The 21,746-nt window shown below is 40.5% G+C and overlaps 1 protein-coding gene across 2 annotated transcripts in view; it reads right to left on the minus strand.

Moving 5' to 3' along the window:
* Positions 1 to 332: 332 nt before the first annotated feature.
* Positions 333 to 21,746, minus strand: part of LOC141217402 (ultra-long-chain fatty acid omega-hydroxylase-like) — a 66,083-nt gene continuing 44,669 nt past the window's right edge. For both annotated transcript variants that reach the window (XM_073665804.1, XM_073665802.1), the window contains exons 5-13: positions 17,954 to 18,081; positions 12,574 to 12,695; positions 11,200 to 11,467; positions 10,087 to 10,153; positions 8,598 to 8,724; positions 6,158 to 6,291; positions 4,292 to 4,356; positions 4,114 to 4,196; positions 333 to 1,821 (exon numbers count right to left, since the gene is read on the minus strand). In XM_073665804.1, coding sequence (XP_073521905.1) covers positions 1,650 to 1,821; positions 4,114 to 4,196; positions 4,292 to 4,356; positions 6,158 to 6,291; positions 8,598 to 8,724; positions 10,087 to 10,153; positions 11,200 to 11,467; positions 12,574 to 12,695; positions 17,954 to 18,081 — 1,166 coding nt within the window. In that variant the 3' untranslated portion in view covers positions 333 to 1,649. The remainder of the gene's footprint in view (positions 1,822 to 4,113; positions 4,197 to 4,291; positions 4,357 to 6,157; positions 6,292 to 8,597; positions 8,725 to 10,086; positions 10,154 to 11,199; positions 11,468 to 12,573; positions 12,696 to 17,953; positions 18,082 to 21,746) is intronic.

The raw sequence follows: 21,746 nt of genomic DNA on the forward strand, positions 1-21,746 counted from the left end.
TGGCATAGTGAACTATTAACATCATTAAAACAGCGCCTAATTTTTAGCCGATTAATAAAAATATTCATACTTTTCTCTTTGTAGGTGGACGGAATCCTGTCTGCACTAGTTATGTATAACTGGTCTGAAAGTGAGTAATTATTTTTGTGAAGTAAAACATTTTGATGCAAAAGTTGATTTATATTTCAAAGTTAAGCTATGCATTCGGCTTGGCTGAACATACAGGTGCATCTCACTAAATTAGAATATCATCAAAAAGTTAATTTATTTCAGTTCTTCAATACAAAAAAGTGAAACTCATATATTATATAGAGTCATTACAAACAGAGTGATCTATTTCAAGTGTTTATTTCTGTTATTGTTGATGATTATGGCTTACAGCCAATGAAACACACAAGTCATTATCTCAGTAAATTAAAATAATTAACAAAAAACACCTGCAAAGGCTTCCTAAGCTTTTAAAAAGGTCCCTTGGTCTGTTTCAGTAGGATCCACAATCATGGGGAAGACTGCTGACTTGACAGATGTCCAGAAGGCAGTCATCGACACACTCCACAAGGTCCCAGATTTCCAATTTTCATTTGGAAATCAAGGTCCCAGAGTCTGGAGAAAGAGTGGAGAGGCACACAATCCAAACTCCTGGTTTTGGCTCCCACTCCTGAGAAAAAATACTGACCGAATACTGATAGTGGGGCTGTGACCTTAGGAAAATAAGAGACTTTCCTAAAAAAAGACAACTAAACTGATCCTCTTTGAAAAGGCCAACTTGATCTGATGACACCCATATATTAGAGATAAACAAATTGATTCACAGGTTCCCGGTCCAGCGGCCTGGTCGGTATTCCATGGCCACTGCATAGGAGCACTGTGAACTGCTTCCTTACCTACTGGTATCACTGGCTCCTCTTTTGATTAGCCAGCCTGGCGAAATGTCAGCAATGTGGCATGATGATACACAACGTCGCGCCAGGCCAGCTAATCAAAAGAGGAGCTGTGGATGTCAGCAGGTAGGAGGAGTACTGACCAGGATCCTATGAATGTATTCGCTCATCTCTACCATACATATATGAGGCGGTGTCCCGAGAGAAAATTAATATATATTAATTCTGGAATGTATTAACTATACCATACACAGATGAAATGTATTTGGTTTCTATAGATCGGGTAAAAGTCGACCTTTTCACTTCTAGATCTAATTGTCTTTCCTAATAACATTTGATAATCTTCTAAACACAAAAGCTTTGGGGTGAGGTCTAAAAGCAAAATGGCAAATTTGACATCACTTCGGGTGTGGTATGGAGACTCAGATTCATGACATGCCAATAATTAGAAAGGTCAGATAATATCACATGAAACATAAATGGAGCAGAGACTTGACTTTCACGTACAGAGTGCATGAAGAATTAACCAACATTCAAAGTAGATTCCCCGGATACCTTACGTTTATAAGATTATCAAATGATATTAAGAGACACAATTGGATCTGTCAGATTTATTAGATCCCCTTTATTTCAGTTTTGCCGACAATAATCTGCTAGAATTTTGTGAAGAAGACAAATAATTATAGAAAATAAAGTTGACTATAATAGTTAATTATCATGTTCCAGTAGAGAAGTCTACTCTATGACTTTCCATCTTCTGCTGTACATTTAGGCTTTTAGAGTTTCCACTTGAAGCCACAGCCCACCCTCTGCCCTTAAGATCAGCTCTGGCATCCTGCGGACTGACTTGTTGGGATCCAAAGTCACCTTGAAGTTGAGAAGTGTAAGAGCAAGCACCACTTTCATTTCCGCCATGGCAAAGTTTTGTCCAATACAATTCCTACAAGTTAAAAACCATATGCTATGTTAGGAAAAACTGCAAAAAAACCCCTGAAAAGTTTAATCCAAACAATTTATTAAACCATAATTCCAACCTAAACACACATTTCTTGATTAAAACTGCAAATATTTGTAAATCTGATTTTTATAGCCGCATTTTTTGCATTACTGTTGAACCCCTTCCTGATAAAAAAACATACTATTATGTCATAGGCTGGGTCCCCATCTTTGATGCAAGTTCAGAAACTGAGCTTGCATCATTTCTGGCAGATACTGGCTGTTTTACACAGCCAGCATCTACCCTTAACCACAGTGAGTGCAACATAACCACAGTGAGTTCTGCCTGCAGCATTTTGCTCAAATGCCATGGTCAATCTCTGACAGTGGAATTTAAAGTGTACTGTTCCACACGCCCATCGTCCACACACGCTACTGCGGGGCAACGTTGGGTTGCCATGGCAGCCAGGTGGTCTGCTGAAAGCCCCCATGCCTGCCATGACTGTGTTTCTGTGAAACCCATCCTGTGGCTGGCATTCATAGGAGACTGTGATTTTTAATATATAGCACAATACTATGATATTGCAATATACAGTAGACGCGATGGCCCTATCGCAGGTTCAAATTCCCTAAGGGGGCTAAAAAATAAATTAAAAAAAGAAAAAATGTTTTTAAAAACATAAAAAAATTAGAATCAGAATAGTAAAAAAAAACAAATACAATTGTAGTATCTCTAGACTCGTAAAAGTCCGATTTATCAAGTAGAAAATTAATTAATCCGATTGGTAAATGCTGTAAAGAGATAAAAAAAAATCAAAACACCAGTTTTGCAGTTTTTTGGTTGCTGCAACACTGCAAAAAATGCAATAAGAATTGCTTTAAACGTCGTATGTACCCCAAAATGAGAGCGTTCACAGAGCAGCTACAGTCATCGCTCACTATAGTGTGAGCAGCAGCTGTAAGCAGGTGCCGGCGTGATGGACAGGTCACTATGCACAGATGCACTGCAGAGTCGGATGTTAATCAAAGTGCTGTGGCGCATAGCGAGCGGTGCTGTGGCGCATAGGGAGCAGTGGTGTGGCGTATAATGAGCAGTGGTGTGGCGTATAGGGAGCAGTGGTGTGGCGTATAGGGAGCAGTGGTGTGGCACATAGGGAGCAGTGGTGTGGCACATAGGGAGCAGTGGTGTGGCACATAGGGAGCAGTGGTGGGGCACATAGGGAGCGGTGCTGTGGCGCATAGGGAGCGGTGCTGTGGCGCATAGGGAGCAGTGGTGTGGCGTATAATGAGCAGTGGTGTGGCGTATAGGGAGCAGTGGTGTGGCGTATAGGGAGCAGTGGTGTGGCACATAGGGAGCAGTGGTGGGGCACATAGGGAGCGGTGCTGTGGCGCATAGGGAGCGGTGCTGTGGCGCATAGCGAGCGGTGCTGTGGCGCATAGCGAGCGGTGCTGTGGCGCATAGAGAGCGGTGCTGTGGCGCATAGAGAGCGGTGCAGTACAAGCCTTCATGACTGAAAGCTGGTGGCTCCCAGTAGAGAATAAGTTGATTTTCTCCTGGTAGCTGCACTTTCAGTAAGGTGGCCCAGCAGCATTATAAAGCTATTTAGCTGCAGATTAACTCTATATGTGCCGGTTAGTAGTTACCTTTTTTTATAGATATAGCGATATTAGGTTTTGTGTTTTGAGGGACAAGTTGTAGTTTTGGAGCACATCATTCATTTTACCAAGCAATGTACTGGAAAACGGGGAAAAAAAATCCAAGCGTGGTAAAACTGCCAACCCCCCCCCCCCCCCCCCCCACCGCAATACTGCAATTTTTATTTGGGATTTTTTTTATGCCGTTCATTGTGCTGTAAAAATTACCCCACAATATAATTCTCCAGATTAGTCAGATTACAGCAATATCAAACTTGTATATTTTTATTAATTTAACTGGTGAAAATAAAATTGGAAATTCATGAAATAAAAATGTTGCTTGTGTCACCATTTTACAAGATCCTAGCATTTTCATTTTTGCAGTGATGGAGCTGTGTCATGGGTTCTTTGCGTGGCGAGCTGACATTTTTATTGTTGTTGGCCATTATTACTGGCAGCTCATAGGAGGATATAAGTTGATTTTCTCCCTATAGCCGCACTTTTAGTAAGGCGTCCGGGCAGCGTTCTAAAGATAATTACCTGCAGATTAAATATCGCTTTTCAAGGTGACAGGTTCACCGTAAGGGTCTTGGAAAAAAGTAGGAAAAAACGTAACCGTAAAAAATGGAAATTCATTCGGTTGGGAAGAGTTAAACCTTACCTCGGCCCAGCAGAGAAAGGTACAAATGCATGTGAAGACCTCTCCTGTGTGGAGTTTGGATCAAACCGATATGGATCATAGACCTGAGTAAAAGAAGCCGCAATTCTGGTTAATTTTTTGAGCAGAAGAACAAAATACATATAGTAAAAAAAAAAAAAACAACAACAGCATTTTGTACCTCTGGATTTGGCCAAACAGCGGGGTTATGGTGGGTTCCATAAATACTTATCAGGCTGATGTTCCCTGAAAAACACAAGTATTATTAAGTATGAGTAGTTAAAAACATCTCTATGCGTATGAATGTGTAGGATTATATTATCATATATATATATATATATATATATATATATATATATATATATACATACACACACACAGGCAGTCCCCGACTTATGAGCGGCGCCTAGCCACGAATGTAAAATGTTAAAAATAAATAATACTCACCTAATTGTTCATCTCTCAGGCCGCCCCGCTGCTCGCCATTCGGTCTTCTTCTTTTCATCTTTGCGCACGGCATCTCCGGCCTCTTCACTACAGGCCAGGACTTCCGGCCGCATCCAGACTTCAGAGGTCCCTGCCTATAGTGAAGAGGCCGGAGATGTGTCACGCGACAGCAGAAAGAAGAGGATCAGACGTGGGCAGTGAGACGCCTGGTGAGCTGAGCGATGGAGGAGGATTGGTTAAAAAAAATCCCACTAAGGCTATGTGCCCACAATGCAAAAATGCTCCGGATTTTTCCCTGAGCGTTTCTGCATCTCACTGGCAGAAAAAACGCATGTGGATTGTACATGTGTTTTTCCTGCCAGGGACAAGCAGAAGTGAAGCGTTCTTCACATGCATTTCCGCATGCGGGTTGTCAAGCGATTTTAGCATCACTTGGAAAGTGCTTCACAACTTGGTCACACTATATAAATCCATTCAACTGGCATGGATTTATATAGTATGACCGTAAAGAATGGTAAAAAATAAAAAATAAATATTATACTTACCTTCTGATGGCCCCCGATGTCCATAGCGATCCATTCTGGCTTGCCGACAGCTCGCGATAGTCTAAAAGGACCTGCGGTGACGTCATTTAGTCATGTGACGGGTCACGCGACCGGGGGCCATCAGAAGGTAAGTATAATGTATATTTTTTATTTTATTCTTTTTCTACAAGTCTCCTCTTCTCCAAACCCGGGTATCATCTGCACATTGAACCGCATGATATCCGCATGTGCACATGTAGTGATGCGGATGTCAAGCGGTTCAATGCAAGTCAATAGCGGCGAAAACGCCGCGATTCCGCAAAATAATTGGTAGTGTTGCAGATTTTTCCGCAATGATAATCCGCAGCGGAAATTTCCGCAGCATGTGCAGAGCACATGCGGATTATCATTGGGGAACATGGCAGGCCTTCTACCAGATCTTCAGAACCAAATGCACTACCAGGGTGCAGCAAATCCACATAAAGATGGCGGCTACACAGGTGCAAAATACTGATGAGACAATCACTCACAACCTACCATTTCATGGAGGGGGTGACTGCGTAGTATTTGAATTGCACATAAAAAGGTTTGCACAGCAAAATTGCACAGCAAAAAAGGGCAGCAGTGTTTACCTGCCCTGGTAGTGCATTTGGTTCTGAAGATCTGGGCAGGTAAACACTGCTGCCCTTTTTTGCTGTGTTTTTTCTTGAATTTTTGGGGGAATTTTAATTCTTCTTAGTGTGGCTTTGCTTTTTGTGTATTATGCTAATGACACTCTGATCCGAGTGCCAGCAGAGTGTGATCCGATTCTCTCAAATGAGAAAACCGGAGCACACTGAGGAGAAAGAGAACATAATTTCTCCATCAACTCCTCCATTTTTAGAGTCCATGGAAATCAGACTGCATCCGGATGTCATCCCCACTAAACAAAAACTAAAAAACTGCTGCAAAAAAGCAGTGTTTTGTTGAATATGAATGTGGAAGACTACCCTTACACAAATATAACAGTATGGCAGATTTACAGATTTAATTGTTTAGATTAGATATACTTGCTGTGATGCAAGGTTAGGCTATACCTTTAGGAATAACTTTGCCATCAGGCATTGTAATGTCTTCGGTACAGCACCTAGACACTACTGTTACAGGAGGATGTAATCGGAGGCTCTCTTTAATGCACATGGTGGTAAACGGCAGCTGAGACAGGTCATCCCTACAGAACAAAAAAAATGGCACATTTAATGAAGAGATCAACTTCAAAATCCTGAGATAAAATGGTGTATGAACCGTCCCTAAATTTCCATGGGTTTTGCAGCAACAGTATCTTCTCCTTGCACGCACTCTCACCAGCATACTGGGAAAAAGCAAATATCAGACAAAGAGTTCCTGATGAAGACTTTTCCTCCTAAAAATATTCACCTTATACATCATAACGTAAGCAATTTGCTTTATGCTGAAAGATGGAGTTCCCCTTGTATGTTTGGGTATCATGTGTCACGTCTCGATGTCTCACCTTTCCAGAATGAATACACTGTTTGATCCTATCTACCAGCCACAACCACTAGAGGGAGCTTCTTAAACACTAATTCATACAGCTAGTATTTCTGAAAGCGGTATAAATCCATATGCAATGAGCACCCCCTAGTAGTAAATACATTGTTTCGTAATGGAAAAAGAAAAAAATAAACAAGCAAAAAACCCAAACGGCACAGAGTGCCAGGTGCTAATGGTTCCTCAATGTAATACACTAACATCAGCGGACTCCATGTAGATAGAGACGAGGTTCGAAGTAGATAATCTCTACCACACAGGCAGCCATCATAGAGACCACTGTTTTGTTATTAAGCTAAACACAATCACTTATTTATTTTGATTTTCAATAAAAGTTAAAAGATGTTAACATTGTATATGGTATTGTGCATCAGGTTATGACATGTGTGAAATTTTTATAGAAAGTGACCAACCACTTCAGAGGGTTAGTCCTGCTCCGCTCACTTCCATGTCAGGATGTCATGGCTACTGATGCATACCTGGATGGGTGCGTGACTGGCAGGAATCGGACATCTGTTGCAATCACCTCTATGTTCGTTCCCTCTGTTTCTTACTTGGCAGCACTTCGCCTTTGTTGCAGGCACAGTTGGGCAACAGTGCAGCAGTTTGATTGTTATTTTGGAACTAGTGGTGCCATCAAGGCAGGGAGCTTGGGAGTTAACTCCTAACTTGTTATCTAATTTGTCTCTTCTGGGCACCCTGGGAGGGGCTCACACTATGTAAACTCAGCTTGATCTTGTTCACACCTCTAATATTAGAGCTTGGTTTTCTTGTGCTCTTTCTGTTAGTAACCCTGGTTTATATTCTGTCTATCCTTTCTTCTCCTTTTTCTGGCCCTCCTGGTGTTGATGCGGCTTTCCAATCATGCTCTTTCAGCCTGCTTCTCTGGCCATTAGAGCCCTTTGAAGAGCTGCCAGGCTACCACAACAGAGTGGCTGGAACTGGATTATGATGTCTGCCCATTACACCCATTTCCAGGCAGGTATCAAAAGATAAGATGTCACCAGTCCCACTAACCTCCCGAATCCAAAGTGATTGGAGCAAGATGAACCCTTTAAGGTTTTACTCATCACTTTGCTTCTTGTCATCACCTCCATTGTGCAGGATACAGGTGATGCTCTGTTTATATCATCTCTTTACCTCCATTTGATACATACTCCACGAAAAGTTCCTGACATACAGTACTGTGCAAAAGTTTTAGGCAGATGTGGAAAAAAATGCTACAAAGTAAGAATGCTTTCAGAAAGAGAAGTGTTAGTAGTTTATTGTGGAGTGACTGTCTCTTCTCATAAAGCCAGACAGAGATTTGATGATGTGAACATAACTATCCAACAAAAACCCTGCACAAATGGGAGGGCAACACTTCACAATGCATCAACAGATAATTACCACCAAAATTATTCTCAGGTCAATAAGCGTACACAAAAGGTATAAAAATAGTCTTTATAAATAACTCACAATAATCGGATAAGGTGCCTCATGCCAAAAAGAGACGCAGCAATAATAATAACAATGGACACTGCACAATATTAGCCTTAATAATCTTGGTACCAGTGTATAACCTAAATGTATAAAATCCAATAACCTCCTTTCTCTGTCAACCACTCGATAATGACTGCAGCATCTAGGGGGTTAAACAGTGGGATGCACCAACCGCGGCCATTGCCACAACTGGTCAGCCGTTTATTGCAGCTGACACCTGCTGCTGATGGTGCTGACACCCTGCGCCTGCGCCATGGCAGTAATAGTAAAGGGAATATAGAAGTTTAATAAGCTAAATATATATAGTTTTATGAGCTCCTAAACTGCCTACAACATACAGCCGATCAACTCTTCCGTTTCATAAAACCATATTCTTAAAAGAATTAGATTACATGCTGAAGAAAATCAGAAAAAGTCTTTCTGTGGTATACTTAGTGAGAGTGAAGGATGCCACCATTGTGCAATGATATTGTGCAAGGTACTCACCATTCCAAGTGGGTTGTGCTTCCCTTTAACAATTCTTTTATTTCCTCTCTGCATTTGTCTTGATATTCGGGGTGAGAGGCCAAGTTATACAAGATCCAGGAGAGCCCACTTGCTGTGGTGTCATGTCCTTTGTGGAGAGAATGACATGTGGGTTACTGCTCGCTCAGGGTTCCATAGTATTACATTGTGTTGTGGGATATGGGAGCCATGTTAGCTGGCACTGTTGGACCCACTATAGGTGATCTCTGTGATGATTTTGAAGTAAACACCCATGGTTACGACCACTCATAAAGTGATGGTTAGTTAGTTGCTAAATGGATACCTAAGCTACTGCAATGCCCTGAATGGAGAAAGCAACATAGCTTATCAGAAGAACTATACTACATTTCTAATTGGAGATGTTTGCTAATATTATTATTATTATTACACCTACTACATATTGGGATAGGATCTTGGAGATGAGAATACCCTTTTAAATCAAAATCAGTCAACCATAATACTAACTGTCAGAGATAGATGCTGGGAAAGGAAGTTGTTTTTGCACTCTCTGGAGTCACAACAAACCATTAGTATGGATAAAAATTTAGGTTTATTATCTACGCATTTCAGAGTCCAACGACTCCTTCCTCAGGACAACCATTCCCAGCATCTATCTCTGACATATCCATAGGAAGCTGCAGCATTTGGTGGCCAGGCTTTATAGGTGTTGTGTCCCACACAACCCTACTAAGTGAGCAGTTTTTAATACTTATGTAACATTTATTAATTGGATAAGACCCTATTGCACTCTTGCATTTTTCCTTAATACTAACTGTGGCAGTTTGGAACCAATGTAACATGAACAAAAAAGAGTTTTCAGGGTGGTGCGAAGTGAAATACTTGTTCGCTGCATCTGTCCATAGTTCAGACAGACTGCTTAGAAAATACAGCATGACTCTTTGGCAAAAACTGCCATTCAGATTAGAGTAGAGGTTGCCTAGCATTAGAAACAACATTGCCATTTTTCCTGAAAAAGCCCATTCATACTGTCTTCTATGGTACATGCAATCGCATGCAATTTATTTTTTTCTGTCGGGGTCCTATGAACACTCTGTATGCCTGTGTATGAAGTCAGAGGAATATGGAGGTATGAAATGGCCCCATAGAAGTCTATGAGCACTCTATTACAGTGTAAGGCCATGGTGCCACTATCAGTATTTGGTCAGTATTCGGTCAGTATTTTTTCTCAGGAGTGAGAGACAAAACCAGGTGAGGAACAAACAGATAAAAGGTATAATAGAAACAAGTCACCAATTCTGTATTTATCACCCACTCCTGGTTTTGGCTCCTACTCCTGAGAAAAAATACTGATAGTGGGGCCGTGGCCTAATAGAGTTCTACACAGAGACATTATACAGCCACGAGCTGCAGTATAAAGCATCACTGTATTTCCCACAGCATCTTTCATCTGATTCGATCTTTCAGAGCAGTGAATATTTCATGAACGTACCTTCAAACATGAATGTGTCCACCTCATCTCTCATCTCTTCATCTGATAACTGGTTGCCATCTTCATCCTGGGCCAAAAAAAAGTTTCAAGTATTTTTTAGGAGGATATGCTTGATTTAATGAAGCTTGCCCCGGGTCTCACTCCCAGCACCCGTAACAAACAACTGATTTTAGGGAAAGCTGCAGCCAGTCACATTTCTACAACAGCAACCATTCAGATGAATGGCTGTCCATGTAATACAAGGGTGGCTTGAGTTCTTCTAAACTTGTGCCATTGGTACAGAGGTGCTCTCTATTCTGAGCAGATGACTGCCTCTATGTTGTTCATATGCCCTAATTGGGAATATGTACAGAGGCTGTCCTTAAAGGGATTTTTCCCATGAGCAAAAGTTAATTTTAATCAATAGTTCTTGGAATAATAATAACTTCCACAATTGGATGTGTTTAAATAAAATGTTCCTGTGCTGAGATAATCTTATAAATGTGCCCCTGCAATCCTGTGCTGTAATGTCTGTATACTCTTTTGCTTCTTCCCCTGTCCAGGAGATGTGGTATGATCAGACCATGTTCCTGCACGGTCAGACACAGCCATTACACAGTACACAGCAGGGGCTCAATTATAAGATTATCTCAGCACAGGAACATTTTATTTAAACGCATCCAATTGTGGAACTTATTATTATTCCAAGATCTACTGATTAAAATGAACTTTCATTCATGGGAAAACCCCTTTAAGAGACATTAAAGGGGTTGTCCATTACCTGGAGAAACCCTTTTTAAATTAGTTAATCTCCTTGTAAAATAACAGATACTTGCCTCCCACACTGAAACAGCGCCGAGTGACAACTCGAGTGAGGGAGCAGACTACTACCCTCATCATTATCCCCTACTAGTGCTGATCACAGCGCAAGCAGGGGACAATGATGAGGGCAGCGTTCAGCACCCAGTGCTTGGGAACAGCAGGCGCTGGTACGTGTGCTCCTGTTGCGGCACACGGTTGCCACACATATGACACACATGTGCATGCGGACATGGATATCTCCGGTACCGGAATTATCCGGACGTGTGAAACCGGCCTAATATGATCACATTTATTGAAGACACTTAATCTGACCTTGGACAGTAACAGAATGTCAATGAAATCCTTTGTCTTTCCTTGTTTGGACTTGATCCAGTTCTCCGCTCCCTTCTCTTGCAAAGCCTTCTTTCTCAGCTGTACTACATTTGCAGTAAACTCGTGCACAATCTTGCAGGCATGTCGAAATTTTCTTCCATTTGAGGAAAGGTGGTAGATGAAATCAAAGTGATGAGGAAGGAAGTGCTCACGTTTCACAATCAAGCTGCTGAGTTCATAAATTGCAGCAATGTATTCGCTTGGCTTCCTGTAATGATGACATTTACCGGAGAATATAAGTAGTCAAATATCCCAAAATGTTGTATTGTTTGTGGGGCATAAAATATAATGTAACAGTTGCCTGACTTGGTATGTTACCAATTAAAGGGAATCTGTCACCAGGTTTTTGCCATTTAATCTGAGAGCAGCATAATGTAGAGACAGAGACCCTGATTCCAGCCATGTGTCACTTACGGGGCTGCTTGCTATAGTTTTGATAAAAGCACGGTTTAATCAGCAGATAATCACTAGTGGACTAGTAAACCTGTTGCCATGTAATCCTTCATATTCATGAACTGTGTATAACCCAGAGCCACCACTGATTTCCAGCTTTCTGCCAATGCACAGTGTCCACAGAAAGCTATCCATGGTTTGGGCAGAGAATTAATAGATTTGCAGCAAATAAAACAGTGATTTTTATCAAAACTGCAGCAAGCAGCCCAGTAAGTGATACATCACTGGAATCAGTGTCTCTGCAACTACATCCTGCTGCTTTCAGATGGGGTAGCAAAAACCTGGTGACAGATTCTCTTTAAGGCTAAGTGCCCACGATGCAGAAATGCTGCTGATATTTTCTGCATCTCCCTGGCAGGAAAAACGCATGCGGTTTTTACATGTGTTTTCCTGCCAGGTAGAAGCGTTTTTCAAGCGTTTTTGCATGCATTTCTGCATGCGGGTTATCAAGCGCTTTTCCAAGCGATTTTTAGCATCACTTGGAAAAGTGCTTGACAACTTGGTCACACTATATAAATCCATGCAACTTGTATGGATTTATATATTGTGACCAAGTTTATAGTTAAAAAAGAATAAAAAAATAAACATTATACTCACCTTCTGATGGCCCGCGGTCTTCTCTCCGGTGCGTCCTGGCTCTGTAAAAGGACCTTCCATGACGTCATTTACTCATGTGACAGGTCACGAGACTGCCGACGTCAGTGGTCACTTGACCTGTCACATGACTAAATGACGTCATGGAAGGTCCTTTTATATCCCATTCTGATATTGCAGCTAATCACCATTCAATCATTATGGATCTCATGAAGAACTGTATCCATTAGTCATTCTGAAGCAATAGATAATCAAGGAGTTACGTACTCTTGGCAGCCACTGTCATAGCTAAAAGTACATTTCAGCAAGCTGTCCAATGTCATGAGGCTGATGTGTTCAAACATATCCAGGGACATCGGGCCTTCTACACACAGTCTACGCCATTTAGCCTGTGAAAAGATACAGAAATATATGTGACGGAAAGTGCTTGTCCACCGCTAAATTGGTAACAATGGTCTAATGGGATGTATATATATATATATATAAGGACTACAGGGATCTGTTCCCACGCTGCAGTATCAAAATAGAAAATGAATAGATAAATATAGTTAATATAAAAGAAAAAAATATTAATAATTAATAGTGCATGGGTATCTGGTGCGCACGTAGAAGTTTCTCGTATGCAGAATAGATTTTATCCCATAGGCAGCCAGCCTATTTAAATCTGCTCTACTCCGCCCTATCTGCTTTTGTGCCTTCACAAAAAAAATTCTGTACCTGAATGGTTATCATCCATGTACAGATACTGCGCTTAAAGGCTCATGAAGATGGTCATGCAAATCAGTCTGATCTTGCACAGCAATGCATGGACTGTCTCGGGTCTTCGTGCATGGCGGTCCAACAATGGATTGTTTTGCCCGTACCTCTGCATGAGCCATAAAGCGAAAGGAAAGTGATACATTTAATGCTAAAAAGGGTCCTTGTTCTTTATAGTATAAAGGTTCTGTACATTAACCAGTTCAAAACAAGGTCATTTTTTTCCCGTTCCTGACTTGCCACATTTTCAGATTTTTTTTCATACAATGGTGTGAAATAGTGATTGTCCCCTTCCTGATTTCTTATTCTTTAGCATGTTTGTCACACTTAAATGTTTCAGATCACAAAACAAATTTAAATATTAGAAAACGATAACACAAGTAAACACTAAATGCAGGTTTTAAATGAAGGTCTTTATTATTAAGGGAATAAGAAATCCAAACCTACAGGGCCCTGTGTGAAAAAGTGATTGCCCCCTAATCCTAATAACTGGTTGGGCCACTCTTGGCAGCAACAACTGCAATCAAGCATTTGCGATAACTGGCAATGAGTCTTTTATAACGCTCTTGAGGAATTTTGTCCCACTCATCTTTGCAAATTTGTTGTAATTCTGCCACATTGTAGGGTTTCCAAGCATGAACCACCTTTTCAAGATCATGCCACAGGATCTCAAATCGGATTAAGGTCAGGACTTTGGCTAACCCACTCCAAAGTCTTAATTTTGTCCATTCAGAGGTGGACTTGCTGGTGTGCTTTGGATCATTTTCCTGCTGCATAACCCAAGGGCACTTCAGCTTGGGGTCACAAACAGATGCCTGGACATTCTCCTTCAGGATTTTTTGGTAGACAGAAGAATTCATGGTTCCATTTACCACAGCAAGTCTTCCAAGTCGTGAAGCAGCAAAACAGTCCCAGACCATCACAATACCACCACCATATTTTACTGGTGGTATGATGTTCTACGCCAGATCTAATTGGACATACACCTTCTAAAAAGTTCAACTTTTGTCTCGCCAGTCCACAGAGTATTCTCCTAAAAGTCTTGGCGATCATCAAGATGTTTTCTAACAAAACTGAGACGAGCCTTTATGTTCCTTTTGCTCAGCTGTGATTTTTGTCTTTGAACTCTGCCATACCTGCCATTTTTGCCCAGTCTCTTTCTTATGGTGGAGTCAAGAACACTATCTTAACTGAGGCAAGTGAGGCCTGCAGTTCTCTGGATGCTGTTGTGGGGTCTTTTCTGACCTCTTGGATGAGTCATCACTGTGCTCTTGGGGTAATGTTGGTTGGCCAGCCACTCCTGGGAAGGATCACCACTGATCCATGTTTTCGCCATTTGTGGATAATAGCTCTCACTGTGGTTTGCTGGAGTCCCAAAGCTTTGAAAATGGCTTCATAACCTTTTCCAGACTGATAGATCTAAATTACTTAGTTTCTCATTTGCTCCTGAATTTCTTTGGATCGCAGCATGATATCTAACTTTTGAGTATCTTTTGGTCTACTTCAATTTGTCAGGCAGGTCCTATTTAAGTGATTTCTTGATTGAGAACAGGTGTGGCGGTAATCAGGCTTGTGTGTGTCTAAGGGAATTGAACCCTGCTTCCCAAAGATGTTATAAATTAACTGTGGTTTATGTTTTAAGGGGGAGGGGCAATCACTTTTTCTCACAGGGCCCTGTAAGTTTGGATTTCTTTTTCCCTTAATAATAAAGACCTTCATTTAAAAACTGCATTCTGTGTTTACTTGTGCTATCTTTGTCCAATATTTAAATTTGTTTTTTTTTTGTGATCTGAAACATTTAAATGTGACAAACATGCAAAAGAATAAGAAATAAAAAAGAGGGCAAACACTTTTTCACACCACTGTACATGAGCTTTTATCAGCTCTAAAAAATTTTCTAGTTCAGATATTGAAATCATGTTTTCCTGGTACATGCGACTTATTATTTAATCTTTGTTGTTTTTATATTCCCTTTTGTTTTTTTGCTATTATCAGGGAGAAAATGTAAAGAAAGAAAGAAGGAAGGTGTCTATTTGTCACACTTTTGTTTTTTTTATTTTTAGTATGGTCAGAAGTAACCATTAAAAACATTTTAAATTGTGTTTGCTTTTCCATAAAATTTTTTCGCCTTTTTTCTATTTTTATTTTATGTAATCATTTCACACATTATGACCCCCTCCCTCGACATGAGGTCAGAAAAGTCTTGAGAGTCATTTGAATAAATGTTTTATGTTGCTGGCATATTAGTTTGAGTTAAAGGCCAAATTCAGCCTCCTGCTTGAACATCAAGAGCTGATCTCAATCTGCTAGGAGCTAGCAACTCCTGCTCCCACCCAACACTGATTAACATGATTGCTGGGCTCGGAGCACGAAGCGCTGTTAGCGCTTCTTATACTATATACACAGCACTTGTTCAGCGCTGTGCATACAGCGATCAGGAAGGCAGAGATGGTAACAAACCATCTCCGCCTTCTCTATAGGGAGTCTAGCTTTGCCTGACAGTGGGCTCACCAATCTTAAGGCTATGTGCCCACGATGCAGAAATGCTTTGGATTTTTCCTGAGTGTTTCTGCATCTCCCTGGCAGAAAAAAATGCATGCAGATTGTACATGCAGATTGTACATGCGTTTTTCCTGCCAGGGACAAGCGGATGTGAAGCGTTCTTCACATGCATTTCCGCATGCAGGTTGACAAGCGCTTTCCAAGAGATTTTAGCATCACTTGGAAAGTGCTTGTCAACTTGGTCACACTATATAAATCCAAGCAAACGGCATGGATTTATATAGTGTGACCGTAAAGAATGTTAAAAAATAAATCTATACTTACCTTCTGATGGCCCCCGGTGTCTTTATTCGATCAGTCTCGGCTTGCCGGCAGCTCGCGGTACACTGAAGGACCTGCCGTCACATGACTAAATGACGTCAGCGCAGGTCCTTCAGTCCACCGCGATCTGCCGGCAAGCGAAGACTAGCGCAGCGGGGGCCATCAGAAGGTAAATATAATATTTAGTTTTTATTTTATTCTTCATTTAACAGGTACTATGGTACCCGGGTCCGGAGGAGAGTCTCTTCTCCTCCAGACCCGGGTACCATCCGCACATTGAAACGCATGGATTCCGCATGTACAGATGCAGTGATGCGTAATCCATGCGGTCCAATGCAAGTCAATGGCGGCGAAAATGCAGCGCTTCCGCAAAATAATTGGTAGTGCTGCGTTTTTTTCCGCAATGATAACCCGCAGTGGAAATTTCCGCAGCATGTGCACAGCACATGCGGATTATCATTGGGGAACATAGCAGACCTTCTACCATGCGTTTTAGAAGCGTTTCTGCAGCGGAATTGCTTAAAAAACGCATAGTGGGCACACAGCCTTAAACGTCCGAGAAGTCCACATTTTACTCTGCAATGATGTTCTAAAACGCTATTGCAGAGTAAACAGCTGCACAACATTGTGTGGTTTTTAATTAAAGTTACCTGGTTTTGGAAAACCCCTTTCGCCTAGCTGCAATTTTAAAAATTAAACAAACTGTGTTTTACACATTCTCCCGGGCGCCAGTCCTGACTTTTCTCCGCTACTCCCGATGTCTGTCAGTCTCTGCAGTGTTGATGTGATGCCGACAAAAGCTAAGTGTCTGTGCTCAAGTTGATGGAAGAAACTGCTCAGAGTCGCTGAGCTCTGACCAGTGGTGGAGAATCAGCGCTGGGAGCGGGGAGGGTGAGTAAAGAACAGATTGCTTTTTTTAAACACACTGCAGCATTTCAAAACTGGAAAACCCCTTTAAAAGTCTGTGGGAAGTCTACAAGAAGTTAAAACATTTACATGTATTTGAAAATGTTATGAATGAAAGAATAATTTTTGGAATAAAATATTACTCACTGAACAAATTACCTTAATGGAGTTAACTCATATGACATCTTCAAGAGCACAAACGTCTCCAGCCTACCTCCAGCAGCATCGTCGTGCTGCTGGCCTGAGATGTTAATATATATATATATATATATATATATATATATATATATATATATATATATATATATATATATATATATATATATATATATATATATATATATATATAATCAGCTAACATCCGCAGCATCAGAATCCGGCTGAAATTGTGATCGAGCAATCACGATCAGCCTCAGGGCAGTACTTGAAAGCTCTGTAGCTAACAAGGGTTAGTGTGCTGCCCGTGTGCTATCCAATTGAAAATAGATAGTACACATCCAATTTATATGGTTGTCTGAACAAGTACTTAACAGAGTTTTCCCACAAACAAAGGTTCATGCCCAGGAAATTAGGTATGATCAGACCCTGTATGGTCTGTACGGTCAGACACATCCATTACACAGCACACAGCAGGGGCACATTTATAAGATTATCTCAGCACAGGAACATTTTAGTTAAATACATCCAATGGTGGAACTTACTATTATTCCAAAATCTCTATGATTAAAATGAACTTTTGTTCGTGGGAAATCCCCTTTAAAGTGGGCCATTTCAGAGGGTGAACTGTTGGGAGTATTCTAGTTTCAGCAAATAAAAATTTGTTATACAGTTTTACAATATATACATACTATTTAGATTCCTCATGGTGTTCAAGTTCTCTGGTTTTCTTTATCGAGAACCTTCACTGAGGTCATTTACTGAATAGCAATCTGTCCAGGTCATGTGATGGATACCATGATGCTTAACTTATTAGGAACTCTTAGATTTTGTTTGCAACAAGGTGTCCACCTCGGTGTGCATCTTTTAACCAAGACAAATTTTTATCCATTATAAGAACCAAAAACCATGGAGTGAACCTTTAATTCACCAATTAGAATTTACGTGACATCTACTATCACCATGTAACATGTAGAAATAATTGACTTCTACTATTTAAACTCACATGCATGATATCTGTGCTCTCGTTAAAGATCTTCACATAATGCTTTAAAATATCAAAGTGAAATGCAGGTGTCAGTAGACGTCGGTGGCGGGCCCATTTCTCTCCACGACTGAGTAAAAGACCATCTCCTAAAAGATAAAGATTATTTAAATAAAGAGTTAAGTTAACACATCAAGACATATATTGATTAATTATTTCATAAGTGAAGATGCAAATCAATTCCTTTATACTTTTATTCAACAAATAAAAAAAGTGTTGTTCAGGATCGGGCCTAATTGTGGCAAAGACAAGTAATATAATAAAATAAAATAGTCATTACATTCCTGTTGATGCCATTGCTGCTCCAGTGTCACTGCTCCCTGACGGGCTTTGTTTACAGAGCTAAAACGATGATTTTGACCGCTGCAGCCAATCACTGGTCTCAGAGGTGATGCCATGGTAGACACATGATAAGACTGAGGCCAGTTATTGGCTGTAGTGGTCACTTACTATAGATGGGATGTCAATCATTTCAATAAAGTCTCATGTTCTCTCTAGTGGTGCTGCATGAAAACAAAAACACTTAGACTATACATGCCAGTCTTCATGAAGGGCCATGGTTGGGTAAGATACAACAAATTCATTAAGAGGGGCACGCGACTTAATAAATACAGCGCATCTTCTCACTGTCGTGCATCTCCATGTGCCTGACGAGAAATTCTACTCTAAAGTGGTGTAATTTTTGATGAATTTGGCAGGGATTGCCACTCCCCATTGAACTGGAGTTGGCTAGGACTGGAGTGAAGACGCCACAAGTTGCAAAATTGCTGAACATGTTTGCATTGCACAAAAAATATGTGACTTTTCAAAGTGTTTTATGCCAGAAAACTGGCATAAACACTTTGATGAATGGGCTCCTTATGCTATATGCACATGTTGCGTCTTTTTTTTCTGTAGCTAAAACTGATCTCTTGTCAGCAAAAAAGCTGTGGCCAAAATGCAGTTTTTGCCGCTTTTTTGCTGCATTTTTTAGGATCCCAATGTTTGGTCTTTGCTTCCACTTTGCAAGCATTAACAATTCAAGGTGTATGTGAAACCATAAAACATTTTTGAAAAAAGGGCAATTTGATCAAATAATTTAGAGGAAAAAGGTTTTTTTATGTTTATTAGGTAGGGCATTGTTTACTTTTAACACATATCATTAATCTAATTATCATTAATTCAAAAATAGAAAAATTAATTGCTTAAAAATATTTTTTCCCTTTACTTGAAAAAATAATGTTTATTCTGAACATAAAAGCTGGATTAATGTATGAAGTGCAGCCATGAACTAACATTATACGAGTGCATAAAAAACTACACAATTGCAAACATAAAAACAGCAAGGGTGAGTTGAACTGGTTGGGCATTGTTTACTTTAATAAAGAAATTGCCCTTTATTTGGACAACTCCTTCTCATACCCCACGCTTGGCCCTGATAAAACAAAAAAAGCCTATACTCTCCTCCCGTGCTGTTGTCGTTCCCACAGTGTCGCCACTCACTCTCTACGGGGCTCTCATGCTGTTGTTGTGACACGTGACGCTGGCGCCCAATAAGCACTGGCATCACTGGCCCCGCCTCCTGTGAAATTGAGCATGAAGAGGAAGTCCAAGATCAGCTGCAGTCCGAACTTCCTCTTCATGTTTGATTTGTCCAATGGTGGGGACAGTAATGCCAACGCTGATTGGGCACCGGGGTCATGTGTCACAACAACTACACGAGAGCACCGGGACCGTGAGTGCTGACCCCGCTGGAACGGTGCTGGCACGAGAGGAGAGTATAAGCTTTTTTTATTTTATCGGGTCAAACATTAAGATCAAGAAGGGGTTGTCCAAGTAGTGGACAACCACTTTAAAACATATCACTAATTTAATTATACAATGCTTGGAGTGGGGAGAAACAAAAGGATTACTTTAAAAAAATATTAATTGAAAATTACATTACAATTGAAAAATACTTCAAAGTGGAACATTGATGCTCATGCGAAGATACCAAGTCATTATGGTATATACTTGGGAAAATTGCAAAAATAAGTGACAATTGACCTCAGCACACACAGAAAATCTCCCTGCCAAGATTTCACGTTCTCCTGTACCTGCATTTATTAAAAAAAAACACTGCAAAAACTTTTTTTTGCTGCGCTTTTTGCATTTACTCATTGATTTCTATGGGTAAAAAATCCTGCAAAAACGCTGAAAGAATTGACATAATGCAGATTTTAAAAAAGGGAAGCAGTTTTACAATTCAGTTAGTAAAAAAAAACTAAGTGTGCATGACATTTTTGAAATCTCACAGTTTTTACTGGTACTGTAAAAAGCAGCTTTTAATCTACATAAAAACACAGTAAAAAAAACACTGGCACTGCAAAAACGCATCATGTGGGCATAGCCTTGACTTTTAATTGATTAAATGATGGTGTAGAACTAATCCTGAATTTCACTTTTGGGTCCAAGGAACATTTTGTCACTTGACTCCTCTTTTTGGATGACCCCTTTCATGCCAGACCTACAGTAATTTCATATCCTTATTTGTGCTAATAATAAAGCTATTAAAATGTCTCTACAACTGTATTGTATATAATATTGCTTTTTTACTTCAATACTTGCTTTGGATTTCGATAACCATAGTCTCTATTGTCAAAGGTAGCTGTGGGACGATTCGGTCACACAGATGAATCTCACATAAAATGCCTACCTTTCATGTTCTTTATCCTGGAGGCTCAAGAGCAGCAATCTGTCAATGTGCAATTATAGAACTGAGAAATGTTCTACTTAAAGAAGCACTCCCATCAAAGTTTTTATCCTCTTAATATTGTTATGGCTTGGTTTGGGGATTCAATCAGCTGACCTGTTGAGCCATGATCGGTTCTAGTCTCCTGAGCTATTGCCTTATCTTCCCTGTCCAAATGCTGATGGTTCCAATTGTATGTTTCCCCTTCTTGGTTTGCTTCTCTCCAGGTGTTTCCAATTTTCCCATTTTGGTCTGCTCTATCACATTCTGGGTTGGGTTTTATATGTTCACCCTTCACTGCTCTTTCTTGCTGGCTATACCTCTAGGTGGACTTGGGTTTAGGAGTTCCAGCCCTTCAGCTAAGGGGCTTACCTTGCATGGTAAACACCATTTGAATTTCTGCTGTGAGTCTATTTTTCTTCCCAGTACTTCTTCCTTTCACTTCTTTAGGTTTATTTGATGTTATATTTGTCCCATTTACTTTTGACTCCCCTTAGCTTTCCCTCTCTACCTTTTTGAATTGTCCTGCACTTTTTCTTCTCCTCTTGTTGGCAGTGTGTGGCGGTCTTCCCTTTGGTTCCTCAGGATATACGAGAAGCCCCTCAATGGCCTTTTAGGGAGCCAGGTCAAAGGCGGTGTTTTTGAATTGTGTGGCTAGGGTCTTTCTAGTCTGTAAAGGGACCACTTGGGTGTGGGTGCTGAGTCTCCCTGTAGTAGGTCTTCCCCTTTTCCGTTACCAGTGAGTGTGTGAATGTTAAGTTCATAACAAACATACTGCAACCATCATATTATATAGCACTGTGTGCTTACAATTGCTCATTTTGCCTTTCTACCCAGCTAATTCTTCTCTTTTGTCTTCTCTATGTAGAAACAGAAAACTTTTTCCCTGCATAAATTATGCCCCCCTCTAACTCCTGACCCAGTTGCTCCCTCCTCCGCCTGCATGGAACTTTTGTAGTTATGACTCGTGAAGCATGCAGGGAAAATAGGCATCCAATTTCTACAAAGAGCTTAGAAGGATTCAGTTAATCAGTTTTCAATCAT

Source organism: Phyllobates terribilis, unplaced genomic scaffold (assembly GCF_046119375.1).
Source record: "Phyllobates terribilis strain yellow unplaced genomic scaffold, ASM4611937v1 Scaffold_2__4_contigs__length_985480577, whole genome shotgun sequence".
Taxonomy (NCBI): domain Eukaryota; kingdom Metazoa; phylum Chordata; class Amphibia; order Anura; family Dendrobatidae; genus Phyllobates; species Phyllobates terribilis.